This window comes from Gobio gobio, assembly GCF_949357685.1.
Source record: "Gobio gobio genome assembly, chromosome: 16".
Lineage (NCBI taxonomy): Eukaryota > Metazoa > Chordata > Actinopteri > Cypriniformes > Gobionidae > Gobio > Gobio gobio.
In genome coordinates, this window is record NC_137109.1 from 39,381,796 (window position 1) to 39,405,188 (window position 23,393).

At 39.0% G+C, this 23,393-nt stretch overlaps 3 protein-coding genes across 7 annotated transcripts in view; 2 read left to right on the plus strand and 1 right to left on the minus strand.

Moving 5' to 3' along the window:
* Positions 1-4,464, plus strand: part of atp8a1 (ATPase phospholipid transporting 8A1) — a 166,080-nt gene extending 161,616 nt beyond the window's left edge. For 4 of the 5 annotated variants that reach the window (XM_079839789.1, XM_079839790.1, XM_079839792.1 and 1 more), the window contains one exon: positions 1,954-4,464. In XM_079839789.1, coding sequence (XP_079695915.1) covers positions 1,954-2,051 — 98 coding nt within the window. In that variant the 3' untranslated portion in view covers positions 2,052-4,464. Of the gene's footprint in view, positions 1-266; positions 576-1,953 lie in introns of those variants that run through there. The other variant, XM_079839793.1, reaches the window with a different exon arrangement.
* Positions 4,465-5,988: 1,524 nt separating this feature from the next.
* shisa3 (shisa family member 3) lies at positions 5,989-10,081 on the minus strand. The gene is made up of 2 exons (XM_079838687.1): positions 9,371-10,081; positions 5,989-7,477 (listed from the first exon to the last, which is right to left on the minus strand). Exons 1-2 carry the CDS (start codon positions 9,642-9,644, stop codon positions 6,894-6,896), a joined length of 858 nt encoding a protein of 285 aa, XP_079694813.1. The 5' UTR covers positions 9,645-10,081; the 3' UTR covers positions 5,989-6,893.
* A 1,673-nt stretch (positions 10,082-11,754) lies between these two features.
* On the plus strand, positions 11,755-23,042 carry bend4 (BEN domain containing 4). Its single transcript, XM_079838546.1, has 5 exons — positions 11,755-12,585; positions 14,836-15,399; positions 16,658-16,749; positions 17,114-17,354; positions 21,271-23,042. Exons 1-5 carry the CDS (start codon positions 12,111-12,113, stop codon positions 21,504-21,506), a joined length of 1,608 nt encoding a protein of 535 aa, XP_079694672.1. The 5' UTR covers positions 11,755-12,110; the 3' UTR covers positions 21,507-23,042.
* Positions 23,043-23,393: the final 351 nt, after the last annotated feature.

Genomic DNA, 23,393 nt, shown 5'->3' on the forward strand with positions numbered 1-23,393 from the left:
ATACATTTAATAATTATAATAAGGAAAAATAAATTTTATATATATATATATATATATATATATAAACATTTTTTACCAATATAACATTTTATTGTTTAAACTAAATATATTACTATAAGCTGTGGATGTCCAAAGTCAAATCTGGCTCCTGAAGCGTAACCAGTTGAGAACCCTTGCCTTTTCGTTTCTTTATAGTTTTACATTCATATTTCTTTTCTGTTTGTTGCCTCTCTTTATTTGCTTTATTTTTTTGTGTTTGCTTTTAGGTGAGGATGGGGGACGTTCAGTGATAGTCTGATGTTATATGCATTCTTCCCTTAGCTCATACAGCTAAACATTATTCCAGTGGCCTTACAAAAACAATACATATTAACACCATAATTAAACTTGCATTGTCCATCACGTCCTTCCCATTCCCCACCTGCGCATGTGCTGCTGTGTTTTGATTGACAGGCAGAGTCATATTTAATCATTTCAATTTGCCACTGTCATTCCCACAATGCATTGCCCTCCTCGGCCTCTTGCATGTGCCCCCTCAGGCCAGCAGGTAGAGGTCGAGTCAGTTGAGACATAAGGTGAGTCATAGATCAAAGGGCCAATCCCAGTGTGCAGTGCTCTAGAGACCGTAGTGCTAGTTATGAGTGAGAAATTAAAATGACCAGTCCAAATCAAAGGAATTTTCTTTCTCTTTTTTTTTTTTTTTTTTTCTTCAAAGACTTTATTGACCATATTTGATTAAATGAGCCACATTTCTTCTTAGAACATGTTGTTGATTCTTCCAGGTAGAATCAATAATCTGACATTACAACACTCACAGTGTCTTATTTCCTGCCAACTTCCATTTGCAGTCTGCCAAGATAATTACTATTGACTACCCCAATCATCCCAGCCAGCCCACCCACGGTGCCATAGCACTTCTCAAGGTCCCCTCTGAGACCGATTTGAATTTTTTTGTTTATTTCTGGAAGCAGGCAGTCAGGATGTCTTGCATACTGATATCTTTTTTGCTGCGTCTTTCTGCAGACAACAGACCTCCTTTAATTTGGACCAATACAACTGCTTTCAGCCATTTTGGTCCCATTAGTTAATGTAGGGCATTGTAAGGGCTTTATTAGACTCCCAGTCTTCGTCAGAGTTTACAGACAATGTTCCTTCTATTTTTGTCTTGCGGAGCAAAAACTATTTCAGTCCCACTTTTGATATTAGTTGACCTTAACTACTCTGTACTTGCATCAAAAAAAAAGTACAATCTACTTAGTGTGTTCATATTGTATTGCAAAACACTGATTTTGAGGTGGTATATGGGTAAGGTTATGGACAGCGGTGGCGGTTTAAGGGTAGGGTTAGGTGTAAGGGAAGTGTCAACAGTGTAGTTATAAATGTAACTACAGAAATGAATTGCAGATGTAGTTACATGCAGGTCATTTTTTTAATGCAAGTACAATGTAAAAACATTATGTACACAATAATTGAATCATTGTTAGTACATATTAGTTAAGGCCACATAATATAAAGTGGGTCCACTATTTCAATTGGACAGGGCCTTTGGCCATGTATTTATTTATAATTAAATAAAAAATAAGTCTCTAATAATATTTAATATAATAGAATCACATAATACATCAAACAAAATATGTTTTTATATAGTAATAATATTATTATTTAGATATTTAGAGACCTTACATATATAAATAACGAGAAACGTAAAACACTGTTAAATTCTGCACACATTTATAGAGAATAGTCATATGATTTCAGAAATATTTAGTTATTTTAGAGCACAGCTTGGAATTGTGGTTATGATTTAACAGAAGGAATTAGATTTTTTTTTTCCTCATCTCATTGCTTGTTTTTGTTTGCTTTTATATGATTTAATTTGGATTATTTGTTTGCCTGCAGAATGTTTAGTCGAGTGTATTTATCTGATGCATGTTTTCTGGGTCCTGTTTACAGACGGCTACGCATTCTCACAGGATGAGAACGGAGTGCTCTCCCAGTCCGAGGTCATCAGAGCCTACGACACCACCAAGCAGCGGACCAGTGAGTGGTGAGATCCGACTCGCTGGACCCCGCCCACTCTCAGCGGTCACTCAATTTTTTAAAGGCTGACAGAGAGCTGAAGCCTGTCAGTTTAACTTTGGCCAGCCCAGGGCACCCTGGGCAACAACGGATATGAAAAACGAAGCGGTATGAGAAAGAGAGAGAGAGAAGGGAAAAAAATCAAGTTCTGTTGTGCTGTAGTTGTATGTTCAACAGCAGACACTAGCACTGTGCTAGCATATTTTCGCCCAGCCTGCGGTCAGTATGGTTTCAGATCTGTCAAACAGAGGAGAACAGCATAAAAAAAAAAAAAATTGACTCTCCTCTCTCCTCCGCCATTCCTTCGGCTATGAGTGTTACAGCCAAAAATGTGGGGTTGATGAGGGTGGTGATGAAGGTGTTGAGAAACGTTTGTGGTAATGGTCTTTGACTGTGACTTCCTAATCATTAATGGCACATTAAACACTCCCTTTTTTTATTTGTTTTTAATGCTTCGGTAGTTTATTCGCATCCAAAAAATAAGACGTATCCCAGATCACCGGAAATTTCCAAAGAACATTATGAATGCAGTCCCTGTTTAAAAAAAGAATATGTATTTAAAAATAATAATTAGGTGTTATCCGTGATGTTTTTACACTCCTCAAATGCTTTCTGCACTAATTTGATAACTTTTTTTTATTATTATTTATTTATTTTTTCACGTTACATCTAATGTATCAAGGCCTTACATTTGTTGTTGCCTTCAGCCAATTACTGGGTATATTTTATTGTATTTAGTTTTGTTTTGTGTATCGTGCCTGATTCTTCAGATCTTTTTAGCTAGCAGGTTTTTATTTGACAAATTGGCAACTTTTCAACGGCTTTCTTGAACACGTTTCTGCATTCCACATCTTACACGGCTGCAATGATCACAAAGGTGCCTAACAGGAACTTCCCCCCCCCCCCCCCCCCCAGTGAGACTAGCTAGGCAGCGTTATTATAACACGCTTTCATGTTAGACCAAAATACTGATGTATCAGGCTGCTACACGAGCGTAATGAACCTCGGCCCCGTTTATGCGTCCAGCTCATCGTGTGAATCTTTTAGACGATCAGACGTTCACCATAACGTTTATTTGACACAGAACAGAGAGTTAATCCCTCAAGCATAAGTGCCATTAGCATAGGGGAGGAACGGAGGATTTCGCCAGACCCACACAGTATCGATACAACTTTGTCTCTATAGTTATTTTGTGAATTTGTATTTTTATATTGGACTAAGTGTGACTTTTTGGACTGATCTGCTTTGTAATGAAAACGTCGTCCCTCTTTTTTGTGGTTTCCCTTCAGGAACTGGTCGTGGTTCATGAGCTTATGTCGCCTGTGACGCTTCTTTATTTGATGGTGGAGTTTGTGCGTTGGTTTTCTTCTCCCCGTGGGAGAGCACGTTTTATATAGTGAGTCTGCGCAACGTGTGCGTCGTCTGCATGTGCATGTGAGCTGCGTGCGTGACTGCGTGAGTGCTCGTGGTCCCGTCGGTACGCATGTCCGTTTAACTGTATTACAATAGTTTCACCAGAGAGACTCGAATGATGATACGCGTGTGGTGTCCTCTGTGTCCGGTTGTGTGACGCTGCTTGTTTCGTCCGTCTGCACGACTCCAGGTATACTAACGGTGAGCTGTATGCCATTGCATGGCCCTGTACGTCGACAGGTGTGTGTGTGTGTGTGTGTGTGTGTGTGTGTGTGTGTGTGTGTGTGTGTGAGAGAGAGAGAGAGAAAGAGGAGAGCGCGTGTGTCACGTGTCTGTATGTCACGGTTTGTATGAAGCTCTGCTAAAGCTTGACCTGGAGATGTTGCAATGCACTCTTATCTTTTACGTGATGAATATTCTCTTATCTAGTTCATATCAGTTGCAGTATTATTTATCTGGATGGATGTACTGTACATGTTCTTAATTTAGTTTCAGATCTCAGTGTAACTCTACTTCTTCTTCAGCCCGAAACGTCTTTTATTTAACGCGACAAGAATACATTAACAGCTCTGTGCATTTGGTTCCTTAAACTGTGCTTTTGACCGATCAGTGGCGTCGTTTGACTCAAACACTGGAAATATGTGACATTGGTTAAAGGCTTGGACTGTTGCTTTCTAAAATCCCGTCCGTCAAAGTGACTGGTTGCATGAATGGAAAAGTCGTTCTTGGTTTAGCCTAAATGTTAACTGTACGCTGAATCTCCCTCTATAGTGTTGGTCACTTTAAGAATGAAAATGCACTTTGATATGGTTTCAAATTCTCTATTGTGTGTTTTATTTGTTTTCTTTCCAATCTTTCTTTTATGTCTTTTTGTTAAATGATTGTTTAGCATGTTGGAACTGCAAACTTTTACGTGTTTTGTCTTTTAACTGCCATGAAGGACTACTGAAATAAACTTTACAACTGAAGTAATTTTCTTGTCATTTTTTTTGTTGCGTCACCAGATTGTGTTAATTATATCCTGGGGAAACCTCAAGGTTATCCAAGATATATTGGTCCTGGAACAGGACAATCTCTGATCATGTGTGTTTTATGGAGTAGGCTATTCGCAGTACGGACTCTCCATTGGGGATTCATTGAACACAGTCATGATTTGGCAATAATCTGTTTCGTTTCCGTACCATAAACTTCCAAGAGCTTATTTCCTGTCTAGACCAATACATTTCTCAAATTTTCCAATCATAAATCTCCACTTCTGGCCGATATAGTGTTTGTGCCTTAAGAAGAGAGTAAACCGTTGAATACTGTGCATTGGTTTTCATGTCCTCTTTTCGAAAAGCATTGTTTGGCCATCTGCACAGCACTTGCCAACGCACTTTATGTGCACACTGCAGTGCCCATCCCCTTGAAAGGGCAGTTAGGGCGTTAAAATTGACCTTGATGTCTTGTTTACAGTAAGCAAAACCTGTTTATACTGTTTAATCATGAGAAAATTCTGGCTCAGCACTTCCCATGAACACCCAATGTATTCCACAAATGTTTGTATGTTCAGAAAATATCTTTCATGCTAAATATGTTGACTACCGTTCACAGGTTTAGGGTCAAAAATATTACGTTTTTGAAATAAGTGTCTGATATGCACCAAGGCTGTATTTATTTGATTAAAAAAAACAGTACTATATGGAAATATATCATTTTAAGTAAATGTTTTTTATTTTAAATTATTATTTATTCCTGTGATGGTAAAGCTGAATTTTCAGCATCATTACTCCAGTCTTCAGTGTCACGTGATCCTTCAGAAATCATTCTAATATGCTGTTGAAGAAACTGCTGAAATCGGCTGTTCTGCGTAATATTTTTGTTGAATCTTAAGTTACAGAACCGCATTTATTTGAAATGGAAATCTTCAGTAACATTTTAAATGTCTTTACTATCACTTTTGATCAATTTAAAGCATCCTTGCTGAATAAAAGTATTACACCCCCCCCCCCCCCCCCCAAACCTTTGTATATTAAAAATCGAGCTTTTTCTGTGACTGTTGAAATGCACAGAATTTTGCTTTCAGTGGGGACAGAAAAAATGCCACTGAAGCTGGTCATCGTGTGTGGCATTAAACCGGACGCGATATCAATCTAAACAGGAAAAGGCAGCGTCAAATAAATGACATCCTCTTATAGTGTCGATTTTTCATTCTCACTGTTCTATTGGTCAGTGACAGTGTTATCTTTTCAATATTTTAATAACAGCTGTATATTTATGTTGGCGGTGCTTGATGTAAATGTATCCCTAGAAAGAATTAGTACATGGGTTAAAACAAGTTTTCCCATCTTTGGTAATGCGTTTCTGGAATGTCACATTCTAAGTCATCCTGTTCTAAAATGGTACCTCTTATGTGAGTAATATCATACAGTTTCTTGAAATATAGAATGTGTCTTGCATTCTTAAATCTAATGCATTTCTGTTGTTTCAGAGTGGTGAAACCAACTAAACACAGGTGAAAGATACAACGGTTTAATTTAGCTCAAAAACACTGTTGGTTAGAGACCGTAATACTTAATTGAAGGCTGTCTCGTCACATGATGTGGTTCCAGCTGGACTGTACATTTAGATACACCTGATCATTTACAAAACATCTCATATCAAATATAACAAAATACGAACGGTTGCCATCTGAAACTGAGCCAATAATGGCTTTCAGATTGCTACAAATGATACAAAATTGAAGAATGAACGCTCTCCAAACATTAAAAAACGTTTTCCAAGGGTAGCTGTGCGTTCATATGATGTTAACACGTGTTCCTGACCGATACTGTATGTATTATTAGCGAGAATAACGCATGATGAATGTCTGTTTTAAACATCTCTGTCTCAGTCTGGTGACTTAACCTTTACTCTAATACAATTTCTTTAAAACCCTCTTTCATACATGTGTGCACGACCCCTAAAATAGGACTGAGATTGTCAAGAAAAGTGTGTGTGTAATCATATCAAATGACCTCAAATACAGAGGCTACATTTTCAAGGGAGTGTCGTTGAACAGCTGGACTTTTTCAAAAAAATAAGATGTCTTTTTATCATAGAAGCAGATTGAAAGTGCATACAAGATACGATCAATTGTAGATATAGGTGCTTTGAAGTAGGCGTCCATTTTCTGGTGTGTTGTATCCAGCACTTGAGTGTCTGTCAGATTGATAGTCCACTATCTCAGCAGCGTTAGCGCTCCACGCGGCTTAAATTCCAGCTGCGGTCTCACAAGTGCCCGTCAAGTTTGCTGAAAGACGTATTAGGGCCCGTTTCCTTGAGCGGGAGCCCCCTGTAAAATGACTCTACAACAATGCATTGCGAATGACCGACTCTTTAGTGTCCATTTTCTTTTTCGTGCAGCAGCCGAGAAGCCCAGGTCAGCTCTGGCTGAAGTCAGCAAAGCCCTTGTTCCCTGAGAACTGTTCCTGCGGTATGGGAAAGAAGTATTGTTGTGGAAGGAGGAACCCGGAGCTTTGTAGGGTCTGGTGGTGCAGCTGTAACTGGCTGTGACCGTGTGTGTGCTGGAGTGAGTTACTGCCCTGTAGGCCCTGCTGGGAGGTGTAGGGCGGTGGAGGTGGAGGCAGTAAGGGCTGCGTCGGGGTCACGGACACAGGAGTGGACGCTGAGGAGGATGAGACCATCAGGAGCTGCTGTTGCGAACACTGCCCCAGTGTGTCACCCCGGCCCAGGGAGAAGCGACGGACTGAACTCCCTCCTCCCGCTGAGCTGGAGCTGGTGGTGGCCGTGCTGGACTGGCGTGACGGCGTGCGCAGGCTGGGAGGGGCGGTGGTGAAGATCATGGGGATGGTTTCGCCCTGACTGCGCAGCGAGAAGCGGATCGGCTGCTGGGTGGGTTGCTTGGGTCGTAGGCAGGTGCAGCAGTACACGGCCACCAGAGAACCCACCACTACAAATGCCACAAAGATGGAGCCCACCATCAGAAAGGGCACGTAGATGGGCTCTGGAAGAGAGAAACGGCACGGGTTTAAAGGTCACTTGATATTCAGTCAAATGAACAACTTCACTGCATTGACACGGCTGGACGAGAACAAAACATGAGCTGAATAATGACTATTCATAACTGAATCAAATTCATTTAATAATTGACGAACGTTGACACCGTTATTGAGCTGAATTGAATCAACATTGAACTAAGTATACAAGGAATAAATGTGACTCGACTTGATTTAGATGATCATTAGTCTTATCACAAATGTTATTTCTAAATTCCTTTTTATTGGACATGTGTGATATTTGTTGCTTATGATTTCATTTATTGCTTGTTACTAGGGCTGTCAAAAGATTAATCGCATCCAAAATAAAAGTTTGTGTTTACATAATATATGTGTGTGTACTCTGTTAATTATTATTTATATATAAATACACACACAAACATGTATATATTTAAGAAAAATATATTATTTTTATATATAAAACATTTATATATATTATAGATTATATAAATGTATATACATGCAAATATTTCTTAAATATATACATGAATGTGTGTGTATTTATATATAAATAATAATTAACAGAGTACACACACATATATTATGTAAACACAAACTTTTATTTTGGATGCGATTAATCGCGATTAATCTTTTGACAGCCCTACGTTACTAAATTTAAACGGTTATTTAATGGTGAATATTGCTTTTGAAAGCACCCATAACCGCAAAGCAATGGCCAATGCTGAGCTAAATCAAGATACAACATTTTCTTTTTGTAAAGGGAATCTTTTTACTGCTCAATATATTTTACATTTATTCACATTAACTATCTTTTCAATATCTTAAACTTGGTTTAAATTATTTAAAGCACATATTCCCACTGTTTGCCTGAGGTTATGACTTTAAAAACCATCCAAATGAGTTTGTGTACCCAGTTTAAGTCTGTGTGAACTGAATGTTGGACTGCAGGATTGGTCAGTCAAACATAAACATTATTTATTCCTACTCAATACATGTAGCTGAGATCAGTAGGCACTATTATGTGGAATGAGACATAATGATAATCAGGTCATGTCTAAATCATTAATGAAGCCTTTATCAAAATGCAATAATTTGATGTATGTTATTAGATGTGTAGTATTAATGTACTATATTTCTTCTTATAATACTAATTCAGCCAACTAAATAAACGCAAGTTTAATTGCTGTCTTATACATTTTTAATGTGCCAGTCACCACCTGCAGTGATTGCACTTTTCAACCACTTTGAATTGATTAAGAAATCAAGAAAATCTGGCAACTGATAAAAAACGTACTATGATGAGAACATTTGTAGAGAGCGTGCAGGTGTGTCAGGTTAACCTCTGCTCTGCTCACATAAGTCTGTCAGACATTATAGCAAGTGCTGGCACATGAAATCCCTTTATAGATGTTGGTGTTTTATCCATTGTGTAATACACTCTTCATTCTTAAAACCAAAAATGTTACATAATCCTGCTATGACATTCTGTAATGTGATAATTTTGCTGGCAACAAGTAGGCTAAACTATTATAAGTAATTCAACCAGATGTCATCACGGCTTAAGTTTATATCCCTGTTCTAAATTAGACAAGTAGCCTAGACTAGTTATCATAAAACACGCTGTTACATCTAGAAATCCTTGTTTCACAGTTTTGTTTTAAAAAAGTTAACAGTAAAGAGGATAAAACTACTTTGCAGGAATACTGCATTTTTCTAAATGAGAAACGTTATAGTAGTTCGGTTTTTTCAGTTCAGACATATAGCCTAATGAAGAATAGCCTATTTTCTTTATTAAAAATGTGGTTAATTTTACAGCTTTTTATCCGAGTGTTTTTATTTTTGTATTTTTATTTTATACTTTGAGTTAATTTGTGTCTTACGGGCAGCATATTGTGTGTTGTTTTCCACTTCTCTGTCGTTCGTGCAGGTTCCCTGGTCGAGACGCGCGTCCGGGGCCGCGCAGCAGTAGCGCAGCGAGCAGCTCCCGCAGCACACCGTCGCGTCCGAGGTATCAAAGTCCTCCGGACACTGGAAGCCCTCATGGTAATTCCCACTGCTGTCTAGCCAGCCGTGACAGTACTCTCCCCGGGCATCAGATATCCGCAGATTCCATGTCAAATACCCCAAGACCAGGCAATTCAGCAGGCGCACCATACCGGCAAGATGCGCTTTAATTGGCCAGTTCCTCACAGCGCGCACCCGATAAACTGTTTGGGGGTTAAGCGAGCTTTAAACGAACTAGCAATGATTTGGGAAAATACTCCATCAGCTCATAAGATTTAAATCAGTCACTGAAATTAAATCCAAGGATTGTGGTCCAAATCCAATATTAGGAATCATCCAACTCCGGTCTTAGAATGTTTTAAAATATCACTTCCAGAAATTCCATGATTCTATCCGCTGTTTACTGACATTTTAGTCTCGTTAACTTCTCATCGAATAGGCCTTTTGATATCCATGTGGATGTAAAATAATGAACGGTCACCTATACGATGACAGGTTAAAAACACGCTCCTATCTTGCCGTTTTTCCACCTAGAAGTTCTGATTGCACAGACTCGTGCGTCTGCTCTGAAGCCACTTTTCAAATGTGCTGCTCTCGTAAGTTTGTTTTAGACTCGCACCCGCTCCGTTTCTGTGACGCGCACGCTGTTGGCTGGCCGGACGCGCGCATTCATTTAGCTTGAATATGCGTCCTGTTGCCCGAGGAGCGCAAGAGAGGGACAGAAGTGTTTCATCTGGACCTAATTCAGGTGTATTCTCTGTCCAATATATTTAATTGAAAGGTCTGCTTCTTTCTTTTTCTTTTCTTATTAGATAGGCTACTTGTTTTTTTTTTAAGAGTTTCTTTTTTCCCCCCTTTAGGCTACTTAAACTGTTTTAGCTGTATTTAAAATTAAAAACCAAATTGTATCAAATTTGGTTTTCATTTATTTATGTTTGAATCATAGAGCGTAAGGTTTTAAGTCACAGAATATATTATTCGCTCAGTATAGTTTGGAAAGCGGTGATAACGGGTTGCTGTTAAATTCATAAGTGTCATGTTGTCGCCCTCTTCTGGCCATTAGCCTAGTGTCTTTTGTAAACCGATAAACCACTGGAGGCCAATATTTACAGGCTCGTTTGTACTTTCTGAAAAGAAATATGGGCTTAAATGGTCATAATCATTTTTACACATAGCGTACAACACCATCACAAAGGTAGCTCGCCCAAAAATGAAGATATTTTGAAGAATCGTTAACCAAACATTTGATGAGCCCCATGGACTTCCATACATAGTATTTTTTTTCATAGCTACTATGGAAGTCAATGGGGCTCATCAAATGTTTTTTGGCTAGCCTACTCATTCATCCAAATAGGCTATCTTCTTTTGTGTTTAGCAGAAGAAAGAAATTTACACTGGTATGAAACAACTTGAGGGTGAGTAAAATAGGCTACTCTTTTTTTAGGTGAACAATCCCTTTAAAGAGCTTCTGTAGACGGAATCCTATGCCTAGCCTATTTATTGATTCCATCCTCACACTTGCAGTCTTGATGTTCATGCTGCCGGTGATTGGCGGGAGATAATTACAGTAGCTATTGCTTGATATTCAGTAGGCTATAGCACCTCTATATGATTAATTAATATCGAGTATGCTTTTTACACTACTGGTCCAAGTTAGTGGAAGGCATAGGCTATGTTCTGTAAACGAAAATAGTTCCAACAAAGTATCTAGCTAAAGTAGCGCATAGACTAAAAAAAAAAAATCCGATTTGGACCCACGCATGCGTGGAACGGACAGCAACATTTCCCTGCTCAAAGCGAGGTCCAGCTCCACTTCGGCTTTTCCATTTCCCGCTCCTGGCACACTAGTAAGAGAAACCCGCTCCAAAGATACTCCAACTTTCAAAAAGATTCAGAAAACTGTTCCCCATTTGCTTCCATCCAGCCCTGATAGCCTACATTAGGGCAATCCTGGGCAATCACATTTGAAATGTGAAATTATATAAATATGTATGTAGCCTATTTATTTATTTGATTAGCAATATAATTTTATATAGGACATGTCAATTACATCACAATAAAATAGCCTACACGTGTGTTTTTTTTTATTTTATTTATTTTTTTATTAATTTTGTATTTTATCAACCTTGTAAATGCGGGGCTTTAATATTAAGTTTAGCCTATTATTGCATTTCAATTTGTATTTCCAATTGGCTCTGATAAGTCCTAAAGTTCTTTTTCCCCCCTGTCAGTTCTGCCTAAAAACAACAGCAAACAAAGCATACCCCTAATAGGCAACAACATGGCTATGCGAAAAAACATGGAGGGGATCATGCACACCTCTTCATATCATCTTGCACCTCTCTCATCTGAGCCACTGATGGGAGCACAAGCCACATACACACACCGAGTGGCGAGGCGCGTGCGGGTGCCGCCGGTATTCCCCTGTTGGTAGAATTAAACCAGCGCGTGCTGTTACCGCCAGGGGATTGGAGCAATGACTTGTCAGTAAAGTCACCCACCCTCTGAGTACCTCAGACAGAGTTAGAAGTGTTTGAGACACAGAGCAAGACGGCGAGACACTGGGATAACTGATTTAACCAGACCGGGACAGAACGACACTCAAGTCCGAGGGTGATGGAGGAGGAGATGCTACCAGCAGACGAAGGTCTCTCTGTGCCCAAAATCTGCAGGCAGCAGCAGCAGCGGAGCCCGTACAGCTCCCTCAAGACCTTCCAGAGCAAGCGCGCGGCGGGCAAGGCGAGATATGACAGACCCACAATGGTGGACATCCCGCAGCTCGGAGAGCATCCTCATCATCTCAGTCATCCTCAGCAACAGCAGCAACAGTATTCACAGCGCGTGTCGCTTCCTCAAGCCTGCCTCTCCATCAGCAGCAGTCAGCAGCACCGTCTCCCCTGCGAAATCAGGCCCAGCAGCAGAGTCGCGACATCCAGCGCGGCATCATCAGCGGGGAGCGCCACGGCGGCAGTGGCGGCGGCATCATTTGGCAGCCAGAGGAGGGTCGCCAGCCAGGATTCGGGCAGATACCCGGCGGGTCGCGCCGAGCTCAGCCACCAGTCTCCAGACTGCACCTATGGAATAAGCTCAGGTAAGTGAACCTAAGTTTGCCTAAGAAACTTTTATCCACGAATTCATCGCGAAGCTGAGACGGTCTAACTTCGAACAACCGAATGAGAAAGGGAAGTGTATTTTCCCCCTTCATATGACAATTGTTTTTAAACGCGACTCACGCGAGTACATGGATATTTTGAGACCCACGCCCAAATAATGCGACTTATTCAAACATTGTCGACTCGACATGCTTAATTTCACATCAGTGAAAACAAGTGGCTTAACAATTTCATAATACCCCTGCACTAAACATGTTCTGCATCTGTCATACACTTTGAGATGACATTGGGGGTCTTCTGTATCTACCAAAATCTTTATATCACTAACACATGTTGTTGACACCGGCCTAGTTAATTTCTTAAATGATCACTGCTGATCTGTCCAACAGAGCATAATGAGTATCAGTGATGAAGAGTGGTTGAGTTTTACAATCAAATTGTTGCTATAGGTAATAAACATGAAAGTCTCATCAAGTATTGTTCGTTTTCTGTGGAGTGTCTTGTTTTTCTCACCAACTCAATGAGTTACCTAAACTTGTCAACTTCAGTAATTGTTTTTTCATGTGCTTGTTACCGGAGATTGTTTTCATTCATCTGAGCCCCAGGCCTTCACAAATTGAGAAGTTGTGTCATTATCATACAGCAGGGTGCCTCAGAGTCTGCACAAACATTCAGCTGATCTATTTGTCTCCACACAAATTTTTTGATTGGATATGGAAAATTGGATATTGGTCAACCATGCGCATTTTTTGTCTTTTAATGCATTTTTAACATGCAGAGTCCAATCTGAAATTCACCTTGACATCCTTAAAAAGGGTTTCAGGCTGTTCACTAAATATGAATTGCACTTGATGAAGATCGGAATTCACAGTGTAAACAGTGCGTTCTAATTTCATACCAAGCCCTTTTGGTTTATTGTTATGGAATATCCACAGAGAAAAGAATACATGGGGGATTTTTTGGCCAATCAGACAGTGCTAATGGTTTCATCTTTTTAGCTGTGGGGAAAGGAGCCGTAGACACCCAAGGACACAGCTCTGAGATCAGTGCAATAATCCAAATTGCATTTAAAAGCTCCTCCAAAGGGATTGTGATTAAAACAAATGTGGCTCATAAATTTGGCTCTGCGGCACATGTTGTGTTTAATGAAATTTCATGAGGCTCACTCTGCATGGCATAACAGGGGAAGAGAGGGAGGGAGAGAAGGAGAGAGGGGAAGAGAAAGGAAAAAGAGGGAACGACGGCGGCAAAGGAAAGGGGAGAGGGGAAGATAGAGGAGAATGATATCAAATCCATCTTGCTGGGGGTAAACAGAGATGCTGTGCATGTTAATAAATGGCCACATCTGCTTAAGCCTGATAGACACATCCAGGCGACGGCGGAGGCTCGAGCCGTCAGTCATACGGGTGCCACAGCGACTGCCTGAGCTGATAATTGTCTGCCCTGTGTCTTTGTGTGAGGGTGGCAAATTCATAATCATCCTCTTAAGATTCTGCATCTGGGCGCGGCTAGAAGGCCGTGGGGAGACAGAGTAATTGTATGCGGTTGGTTGGTCAGCATTTTCCTTTTATTAATCTCTTTGCTTCTTTTCATCATATTTAGAGGATTTGGAAGAAATGAATAGTGTTTATTAGAACAGTGACACCATGTAAATGAGACATTTGTATGTGTGCGTGTGTGTGTGTATGTGCAGATTCACAGCGTCCTTATCTCCATCTTCTAAATCTGTAGGCTTGCTGGGCCTAGTTTCAGACTTAAAGATAAAAATGATGGAAAGTGCAAATGGAGGACAAGAAGGACACAACAACAAAAAAGCCAAAATATAGTTCATAAAGATGCCGTGCAAGCAATGATGTAGTGATGTTAGGCTAAATTTAAATATGAAATTATTTAAAACAGAATAGTACAAAAAAATGAGGTAGTAGCGTTAAAGGGATATATTATTTTCTTACTTCCATAGAGCACCAAAGGAGAAGTTTAGCAGAATAACTGAGATACAAAATAGCACTGAAAAATCATCAAAAAAATTTTAGATAAAAAATTTGCCTTGAAAATACCTGTGGTCACCATTTCATTTCATTGTATAAAAGCGATGCTCTTTTTTTTTTTTCTTTGACGGATGTTGTGTATGTTTTGAAATACATTTTATAGTTTCATTTATGGTTAAACTGTTTCTTTGAATATGAAAAATGAAATTACTTATTTGTCGTTTTGATCTCTCCTCATAGAAAACCGGCTCATATTGGATGCTTTTGCCCAGCAGTGCAGTCGAGTGCTCAGCCTCCTCAACACCAACGGACGGCTCCTTGAGCCCCAGCCTTCCCTGGCCCCTCCATCCTCTTCCATCTCCACTCTCATAAAACAGGAGGACAGCTGCCTGTCTTCCGGAGAGAGGCTCGGTTCTAAGCCCAGGTCAGAGGAGTCATCCCTGGAGAACCCAGGTGAAGACACCCAACGGGGCAACCACTGGAACCAGCAGCAGACTTCCGCTTTCCTCCGGATTTTCACAGAGTCGCTTCAGAACTACCTTCTATCCGGACCCCAGTCATCAGACAGTGAACGGTGCCGCCCAGCAGACGCTGAGCCGGCAGCATCAGGGTCCCCGAGACAGAACTTAGGCGGCTGGGCTTCACCAGCCCCGTCGGAGTCCTACGGACACCCCTCATCCACACTGCCTGAGGAAGACGAGGAGGAGGAAAGTTGTTGTCCACGCTGTATGGAGCTGGAACAGGAAGTTCTTAGTTTACAGCAGGAAAATGAGGAACTGAGACACAAAATGGACAACATACCAGGTATAAACTTTATTTGATGATTTAGTTTTATTTCAGTCTTGATATTAGACACAGAATCCACTATAAGATTTCATATTTAAAATGTTTTTGTAAAAATGTTCACTAAATTATTATTGCTATCCTAAGCTACTTTTAAAGGTGCACAGTGTAATAGGCTAAATATTTATTGCACAGTAGATTCGCATTACGTGAATTTGTAATGAGAGTCGTTTAAAAATCGGTTGTCAACAAAAGAGAAGCTTTAAGGTCTTTTTTGCCTAAATAAAAGCTTTGTAATTTAACTTTTGAAAGCAAAGAAAGCCATAAATAATAGTATTGCAGTTTTTCTGTAAAATAAAAGTATTATTATTAAGTACATGTTTTTTGCAACAGTTAGCAACTATATTTCCTTATAGATTTCATTTTTATAATTTAAATAATGTTAAAATAAAAATTATTATTATTATAGTCATATTTGGGGGAATACAGTACATGTTTTCCTTTTTTGTCTTTGGCTGTTTACATACCTGGTCTTAGCAAAGGAAATTATTTTTATGCATTGAAAAATTACGTTTTGGATGCCATTGTAAAAATACTAGTGCTGGGGAAAAATTAATTGTGATTGATCGCATCCAAAATAAAAGTTTGTGTTTAGATAATATGTGCATGTGTACTGTGTATAATTATTATGTATATATAAATACACACACATGCATGTATATATTTGAGAAATATTTGCATCTATATAGGCTACTGTATATATAATTTATCTTGTATATAAATATAAGTTTTTTTATGAACATATATAAAAATGTTCTTAAATATATACATAATAATTATACACAGTACACACACATATATTATGTAAACACAAACTTTTATTTTGGATGCGATTCATTTTTCCCCAGCACAAAAAAAAAAAAAACGTTTCACAGTATGTTGTCACCTATATGATTAATTTATTATTTCACAACTGAAAGTTAGTAAGTTAGGTTATCGAGACAATGATGTACTCTCAGAATTGCCACTATGGAGGGGGAAACCCCTTATGAAGATTACAAAAGCTTTTTCTAAGCCACAAAGTGAGTAGTGTGTGAGTAGTAATTTCAAATTGAACTATTCATTTCATATGGTATAAAACTTTGATTGAAAATAAATGACACGTTTCACCATTAACCGTTCATTGTCTTTGGCTTACGTGCAACAGCTCAGCCCAGTTGGTTTAAATGAAACTAAAATTTCACCAATCAACAAGTTTTGCTGGTTTTGCCTTCAACAGCTCCTTGCCAGAATGTTTTGGACTTTTTTAAGACTGTTCTTCAGCACTACAACCAATTTGTGCAGCCCCAGCCCGAAGAGCAGCTTACAGAGGTGAGCCTGACAGAAGATTGAAATAGTCTGTTAAAATATGTCATGAAACCACAGTGACACAAGTTTACGCAAGACACTGTTATGGAACATGAACTGAAACTGTCATTCAAATGAAGGTCTAATCTGGGGTTATGAAAATATCATATTGACCAACTGTTAAATAAAACTAAAAGCAACAGAATCTATTAGTATTACAGTAAAGTTTCAGTTCTTTATATTGAATTTGCTTGCTTTTAGGTACCATATTTAGTGTAGCGTCTGTTTAAATGTTGATGCATTAAAGCGCATTAAAGATTAAAGACAGCATTAAAGATTTTTCCCCTCTGCAATCTATAATCTTATAATCTCTGTCTTTTCGAAATAGGGCAGTAAACAGCTTCTGGGGAACTACCCTCTCTTCATCACCAATAAGCAGTGGGACGAGGCAGTCAACTCCTCAAAAAAAGATGGCCGGCGGCTCCTGCGTTACCTTATCCGGTTTGTGTTCACCACAGATGAGCTAAAATACTCATGCGGTTTGGGGAAGAGGAAACGTTCAGTACACACAGGGGAAACGGGACCGGAGAGACGGCCTCTTAACCCTGTCAAGGTCACTTGTCTCAGAGGTAGTGAGCTAAAAGTGTTTTTAGGGTGTGTTCACACATTTGGCATGTTTGGTTTGATTAAAACAAACTCTGGTGCGATTGCTCTGTTAGTGCGGTTCATTTGAATAGCTGTGAACGCTGCCATCCGAACACTGGTGCGCGCCAAACAAACGGACCGAGACTGCTGAAAAGATGGGGCTCGGTCTGCTTCGGTGCGATTTGACTAAAATATGAACACAGCACAGACCAGGACGTGAGGTCACACAATGTGCCCCTTAAAATGACCTGTTTTTTTTCTCGTCATAGTCACGATGTTGCCTATTACAGTTCGGTATAGGCATCAGAACCGCGTCTTCTTTCAGCAGATCCTCATTTGTGTGTGCAATTGAGGAATTCCTGCCGCTGTTTTGACTCTTTTACACATTTTATAAGATGTTCATGAGTGTAAAAATCCCATCACATATGCGCACATACAACGAGCGCATTTAGCCCAGCACAAAGCATTGTTTTGGATGTTCTGTAACAAAATATACTTTTTTTACTTTAGGTTCGGTGTTAAAGCTGCAGTCCGTAACTTTTGGCGCTCTAGCGGTTAAAGGGTTAGTTCACCCAAAAATGAAAATTCTGTCATTAATTACTTACCCTCATGTCGTTCGACACCCATAAGACCTCCGTTCATCTTCGGAACACAAATGAAGATATTTTAGTTGAAATCCGATGGCTCTGAAAGGCCTCCATTGGCACAATGCACGGTTCACTCTCAAGACCCATAAAAGGTACTAAAGACGTCGTTACAAAGTCCATCTCACTACAGTGGTTCTAAAATAACTTCGGCGAGAATAGTTTTTGTGCGCAAAAAAACCCTAAATAACGACTTATGACGATTTCAAAACACGGCCTCATGAAGCTTTGAAGCGTTATGAATCAGTGAGTCGAATGAGCAGTTTGGATCGCCAAATTTCAGCAGTTTGGCGGTTTGACACGCGATCCGAATCATGATTCGACTCACTGATTCATAACGTTTCGAAGATTCATGAGGCTGTGTTTTGAAATCGTCATCACTACATAAGTCGTTATTTAGGGTTTTTTTTGCGCACAAAAACTATTCTCGCCGATTCATAAAGTTATTTTAGAACCACTGTAATGAGATGGACTTTGTAACAACGTCTTTAGTACCTTTTAAGGGTCTTGAGAGTGAACCGTGCATTGTGCCAATGGAGGCCTTTCTGAGCCATCGGATTTCAACTAAAATATCTTAATTTGTGTTCCGAAGATGAACGGAGGTCTTACGGGTGTCGAACGACATGAGGGTAAGTAATTAATGACAGAATTTTCATTTTTGGGTGAACTAACCCTTTAATAAACTGAACTGCAACCGTCTTGCGGAAAAAACATTGTAGCCGGACCTACTTTTCTCTGTTTATGTCTATGACAAGTCACACAGGTCACTGATTCTTGAGATAAGGGACAAAACATGTTTTAAAATGTAAAAAAATACAAACTAACACTACATTATTGAAAATTGGTATTTTTGTAGACAAAGGTCTCAATCTTTTTTCTAAAAAATTATATTTATTCAGTCCATTTCTTAATTTGTGTCAACTCCGTCAGACACACTAAAAAGCATGCTAATTTAATTTAATCCATCCAAAAACAATGTAAAATCTTCAGTTATGTAATACTGGTGTTCAGTAAAGGATCTAAATCATCATAAAATACATTCTCTGTTTATTTTTTTGTTTGTTTTCACACTATTATGAACAACCCAGTTTCTAAATTCCTTAATTCTCCTCCCTACTTTTAATATTAAACGTATATCACCAATGTTCTTAGGTAATTAAGACATGTCATCATGTAGTTCCATTGATTGGTTTTAACATTTTTACACAATATATTGAAAAAAGAATAGGACATTTCTTTCAAAATGAACAAAAACCTTCACCTGACAGTGTAAAATACTGATGGAGTTGACAAATGCTGACGTGTTGACAAAGTTTGAGCTGAGGCCAAATATGCAGTATATGTAAATAGAATCATGAAACAGCATTAGAAGGATTCCCCATATGCAAAAAAAACGTATTAAATCACATTATACAGGCTTTTTGAGACAACTATCAGACATAAAACCTGACTGAGTTGACAAAATTGAATGTTTTTCCACTTTAATCACGTGTTGTACAGTGGAGCAATTTAGGTTTTTTTCCTCAGTTGTAGCTGCCTTAATAAACATATCGAAATGGCAAGATTTATCCCACAACTATTTACAGAAACTATTACACTGCGATGATGGAGTTGACATGTTATGGCTGTGACCGCAGAGACTTCAATACTGTTTGTTTAAAATATAAAAAAATCTATAACTTCCAGGACTATAGCCGCGTTTCCACCGAAATTATGTGTCCTACTGTGAGATCCACAATGAGCAGGAAATAGTAAATCCTCCTCAGAGTTAAAGCTGCCCATGACACTGCCTGAGTGAGGACACAACTTTTATAGCTATTTTTTAACGGAAAATACAAATCAATATTTACTTGTTGTATTGTTTGATATCTTAAAGATTTCTGCCTTTTAATGTAACTGTGCATTTTTGTATTTGTTGCATTTTTAAACACTTTGTTTGGCAGTTTTACATTGTGACACACCAAAATTACGCACTGCAGCTTTAAAAAATTACAGTGTGAATTAGGGATGCAACAATACAGTTAGTCCACGGTTCAATACATACCTCGGTTTTTAACCACGGTTTTCGGTTCGGTTCGGTTTTTTGCTATTCTATTCCTAGGCGACAAGAACAGCAAGAGGTTAAGGAGAAAAAAAACATTTTTTATTGCATACTCTTTCTTTATTTTACTTAAAATAATTGAAAAGCCTTACTTAAACTTTAAACTTTACTTTTAAAAAAAACCTTGTACACATTCCTAGTGTATTGTATAATATAAAATAAATATATATAAAGATTTACACTGGCAGCTCAGAGCTGTACAGCAGCATTTAAGTATGAAATTGAATGAATAAATGTAAACATAATACACTACATAGACTTCACTATAAAATATACATTGATTCTTATTAAAGCTACTGAGTGATTTTCTCGTTGTCTTTTGTTGTATTAATATTAAAGGGATAGTTCGTTCAAAAATGAAAATTCTGTCATCGAGAAATGAATACAGGTTTGGAACAATATTAGAGTGAGTAAATAATGACATAATTTTAGAGGTGAACTGAAGGATAGCATGTTCACTAGGCTGCCTGCTGTCAATGTAAGACCTCCGTGCATCTAATAGACACACGCGATTTTACTTTCACTTTAGACATATCCAACTGTGTTTATGTTAACCTTGTGTGTATTTGACAGTATTATCGTAATTAGACGACTACTTAGTTCAGTAATCACATGTTTGACAGGCGTTTAGTGCACGCACTCGGAAAAGCGTATGTTAAAACCGCGCACGCGAATGAACCGGCAAGGCTTTAAAACGCATGCAAATAATGAACGTTCGTGATTGTGAATAGTGTTCCGTGAGTATAACTCTACCACTAACGTGTGATGTGAATGTATGTCGCGTTGTTCAATATTGGGATGGAGGAAAATTATAGAATTTGCAGAAAAATAATTAATTCAATGCAAAACCGAAAAAACGCAATTCACAAGCGTGTATTGAACCGTGAATGCCGTACCGAAAGGTTCAATATTATATTGAGAATTGTGGCATCCCTAATGCTAAGCGAACCAGGACTAAATGCATAATTTTCTTTTTGATCCGGCCCAATAGAACCAAGAGAAACACAACAAGTGTGAACACACCCTTACCCTTTTTTGATTAGGCCTTTATTTATCAGATTATCAATGCGATAATAATTCTAACTTGATTTAGCTTCTCAAATGTTCTGTCTATCTCCCTCATCCATCTCTGCCCCACGGCGTTCCCTCCCTCAGAGTTTATCCGGATGCACTGTGCTTCTAATCCTGACTGGTGGATGCCCTCTGAGGAGCAGATAAACAAAGTCTTCAGCGATGCAGTGGGGCATGCGCGGCAGGGCCGGGCTGTAGGCACTTTCCTGGGCAACGGGGGCAGCGGCAGCAGCAGCAGTGGTAGTTTATACATGGAGAGCTACGAGCTCTCTCAGGATGATCTCTATCTTAAGGGCACACAGAATGGCCTGGGGGACTAAAGATCCAACGTTCAGCACTCAAATCATGGATCAAGGTGAGGAGTGAGCCCTACTGTCAGTCCGGATCAGCTCACACAGAGATTGCAGCACTTACTTGATGTTAACGGGGTTTGTGGATGAATATAATCCTTATTCCTTCCTGTCAATACATTCCAGGGAATTCACACCTACCCAGTGAATTATGAGGGATTCTTCCATGCTTTATTGTTTAATTCTGTGTTAAATGGTTAGTAGTCACTAGGCAGCAGAGTTGGTTGAATTCTTCAAAATATCAGGTTTGTCATTTGCCTCAATTCCTAATTTGTTCCACTGAATGTGATTAAGAATATGATCCGCTATAGCAACATGAATGTATCCGTTTCCCTCCACTGTAAATAATGAGAGCTTCCTTTCTTCGTGTCAGATTGGTCAGATGTTCATAAAGACAGCCTAAAAATGAGGTGCTATTATTCTCTCTGATAAGGTTGAATTTAAAGTGCTGCCCCCTATTTTATCATCATACGATGTTGAAGAAAAAAAAACTGTGATGTTGCAAAAATCTGTTTCTTAGTGGCTGCCGGATGAAATTACTGAATGCGTCCGCATCTGTGACTGTGGAGATACAGTAATCTGTGATATCATTTGTTGTTTGGTTTCCTTATCTTTCCTCTAACTTTAAAGGTCCAACGAGAAGGCGATGCTGTTCGTAATTTGTGTTGCTGCTTCTTGATTCTAGTTCGTAAAGCACCACAAAGATCATTCTAAAGGATCGACCCGACATCATTTATTCTACCACATTATAATATTCTGTGTGACTGCATAGAAACTACATGAAATGCCTTAAAAAGAGACAACATCTACCGCTAAGAACTACAAATACTGCCAATTCAGACTGTTTTTGATCTCTTGGTGTTCCGGTTACGTTAGTGGCCTCTGGCTGTTTGGGTTTTCAAACAAAAGAAAAATGGGTTTGAAAACGTTCCATCTTTCTTTAATGCCTTAGACAGAGTCTCTATCTGTGAAAATGTTTATACACCCAGGTCATTGTGTAATGTCTGGTAGAAGTCAGTCAAATGTCATTTTGAATTCATTCTCCATGGCGCTTCATCGGATGTCAGATGGTGGGGAATCCCCGACATTTAAACCTGTTCACACCACATCAAAACTCGTGATCACTGAGGGGGTTTCTTATCTCTTATCTCTTATCTCGTCTGCTACTAATGGCTACTGCATCGCTTGAGATCAGGTTTAAATGCCAGCGATTCCCAAACATTAAACAGCTGATAAAGACGTGTCAGAGTGATATAAAGTCTTCAAAATATGTTACTACTAAGTTGTTGTTGCCTTTGACTACCAGACATACAAAAGCTTCTGTTGTTGTGATATGTAGCCTGTTGTGATTGTACAAATCCATAGTGATTGGAAATTGTTAGTCTTCTAGTCTATTCAAAGAACGTGTCAACACTGTGAACCCCACCAAAAGTGATGAGACTGTTTTTTCCCCCTACTTACTAATGATATTTTCTTTTCAAACAGAAGATGCATTTATGTAATGTGAACAAAAATGAAAAAAGACAATGAAACACAAAAATTCAGACAATGCCATCTGTGTTGTGATTCAATAGTAGCTACTCTATTAATTCCAGACGTTGAACAATAGATGGCAGTAGACAACAATAAAGCCATTGCAACGTTTCTTTGTGAAACCAATTCAAAGGCTGTCAAATCCACTCCAGTGTGAATAATTGCTGATGTCTGCGGGATGAGCGTTCGTACAATTGATCAAATCGTTCAAGAGACGCATTGTATTATTCATGATAAGCAAGAGTGCAAAATTAGGATCAAAGTGAAAAGTGCCTCTAAAACCTTATGAAACCAGCCAGCTGACCAGATGGATCAGGCTGAGAG

Bases quoted from the DNA above. Each gene is read 5' to 3' on its own strand.
- bend4 (XM_079838546.1), top strand. From the start codon at position 12,111: ATGGAGGAGGAGATGCTACCAGCAGACGAAGGTCTCTCTGTGCCCAAA. The intron at 12,586-14,835 runs GTAAGTGAACCT...CTCTCCTCATAG, and splicing joins CACCTATGGAATAAGCTCAG to AAAACCGGCTCATATTGGAT. The intron at 17,355-21,270 runs GTAGTGAGCTAA...TCCCTCCCTCAG, and splicing joins CAAGGTCACTTGTCTCAGAG to AGTTTATCCGGATGCACTGT.
- shisa3 (XM_079838687.1), bottom strand. From the start codon at position 9,644: ATGGTGCGCCTGCTGAATTGCCTGGTCTTGGGGTATTTGACATGGAAT. The intron at 7,478-9,370 runs GTAAGACACAAA...TCTCTCTTCCAG, and splicing joins CAACACACAATATGCTGCCC to AGCCCATCTACGTGCCCTTT.